At 39.9% G+C, this 2,125-nt stretch overlaps 1 protein-coding gene across 1 annotated transcript; it reads right to left on the bottom strand.

Moving 5' to 3' along the window:
• Positions 1-366: 366 nt before the first annotated feature.
• On the bottom strand, positions 367-693 carry LOC145565073 (uncharacterized). The gene has a single exon (XM_081625178.1). The coding sequence runs from the start codon at positions 691-693 to the stop codon at positions 367-369; it is 327 nt and encodes a 108-aa protein (XP_081481304.1).
• Between the last annotated feature and the right edge of the window lie 1,432 nt (positions 694-2,125).

The following is a 2,125-nucleotide window of genomic DNA, read 5'->3' as shown; positions in this document are numbered from 1 at the left end:
GCTCGCAAAATCTTACGAGCCAACATTCGTCCGTTCATATGTGGTCCGTATTCTCCTCCATGGATTTCTCCCATGACCTTTCGGACTTGTTCACCATGAATATCACAAAGTGAGCGGCTAGCCTTCGGATTGCAAGTTGATCTTTTTATGACTCCCTTCGGGATATTCCCGAGTGGCCAAGAAATTTTTTATGTCGCTATACCAAGCGTCCTCTTCGTCTCATATAGTTAATGATGCGATCATTGCTTCATCCATGATCACTGGGGAACTTTTTTCTTCTACAGTTACAAACCAAACTTTAACGTTATCATCCCAGGTTAAATGTACTGCCAAATTTGCTAGCGCATCAGTGAAACTATTTTGTTCTCAAGGGAGATGTTTGAAATCGATTTCCTCAAAGCAGAGGATAAATTGTTGGAGATGGTCAGTATACATTTGCAACCTTTCATCTTGAACCCTCCACACTCCAATTGTCTGAGATATAATGACGTTTGAATCACCGTACACTATAAGGTTTCTTGCCCCTGCTGCTAAGGCTGCCTTTACACCGTAGATGCAAGCTTCATACTCAGCGGTGTTATTGGTTGTTGGAAAACTAAGTTTTATTGAAAAGGGAATATGAACTCCATGAGGATCAATAAGTAACACACATGCACCATTCCCCCTTCCATTAGATGCTCCATCAAAGTACATCTTCCATTGTGATGTATTGATAGGGGTATTTTCAGCATCCTCGGCGTTAGTTACCCTGGGTTGAATTTTCTTTAAAGCGCCTTCTCCTTCTCTCCTGGAATCTTGCTCTCAAATTCCTTTCGAAGCTTGTTCAGAGCGGCTTTCAGGGAACCAGCAGTCACCGGGGGATCCTCGGCCTCGTGAAATGAAGTAATCAGAGAAACACTAGTGTTGATTGTAGCAATGAGATTCTCCACATGCCCGTCTTGACCAGGACTAGGACCAGTATCGGGTGTCTGACCATCTTTTGCCATTACGGACGAGTATCCCCACAGACGGCTGTAGACACTTGATTGTGTCTCCCCAAAAGCCAAACCCAGTGATGTATATCTTTCACGTCATTTTATTATCGAAAAAGTGAAAATGTGAAAAGTCTTGTGATGTGGTTGTTTTAATAATAAATAACTCTTCTTGTTTTCGAAAATAAATTCTATTTATTGAAAGTGTCCAGTCCAATTTAGTTTGGTCCATGATAAGGGTCTAATAATAGTGTAGTTGGATTGGGCTCGAAAAGAGCTTTCCAACGATATATTATAAGCCCAATTCCGATGAATAATGAGGAAATTATGATCAAAATACTAAATTGGGCTTGAAATGGTTTTGTGGCCCAATGATCTAGTGGAGGACCCATTAATTAATATTCCTAAAGTTATTAGGATTGGTTTTAATCATCTAGAATAATCTAGAGGGTTATTTTGAGTTCTAATGGGATTAGGATTAATAATTATATCCTTTATGAAAATAAAGAATTCTATTTGGATTAAAATAAGTGTTTTTAAAGAATTAAATATGGTTTTAAAACATATTTACGGACGTTAAATAATCGAATTTAATTAGATTAAGGATTCCGTACGGATTTTAGAAAACGCATTCTCCATCGTGAAACGACAGGACACTGTCGTGCGGCGACGGACAATGTTGCGCGACGAAGGAGTTGTCACGCAGCCATGGACCCTGTCGCGCCGCGCTGTTTTCTGTCGCGTCGCGACAGAACCAATTTTATTCCAATTCGAATTCTGACTCTTTTCTATCGTTTTCGGACTATTTTCTCTATAAATAGGGTCGATATTCTCCGTTTTTAAATCATCAACAATCATCTAATTCTATTCTCTTCTCTCTCTTAAGCTAGAAGCTTATTCTTTCTCCCTCTTTCTAAGCCTTCCCTGTTCAAACACAACCGCATTCACGAGTCTTAGACACACCTAGCCAAGTTCGAAGTTGCCTTCGCCCTAGACATGAAAGGTTGATCATTTCTGAGGGTTTGTGTAGGGAATATTTCAAGCATTAACCCCAAGCTTGAACCCCACTGTGATCATACACTTAAATATGGTGGCGTCCAAAAGGAAGGAAGCTAGAGCAAAAGAGTCGCCAACAAGTTTTAAGAACTTGTAAA

Source organism: Chenopodium album, chromosome 10 (assembly GCF_948465745.1).
Source record: "Chenopodium album chromosome 10, dcCheAlbu1.1, whole genome shotgun sequence".
In the NCBI taxonomy this organism is placed as follows: domain Eukaryota; kingdom Viridiplantae; phylum Streptophyta; class Magnoliopsida; order Caryophyllales; family Amaranthaceae; genus Chenopodium; species Chenopodium album.
This window is presented reverse-complemented; position numbering and strand designations above follow the sequence as displayed.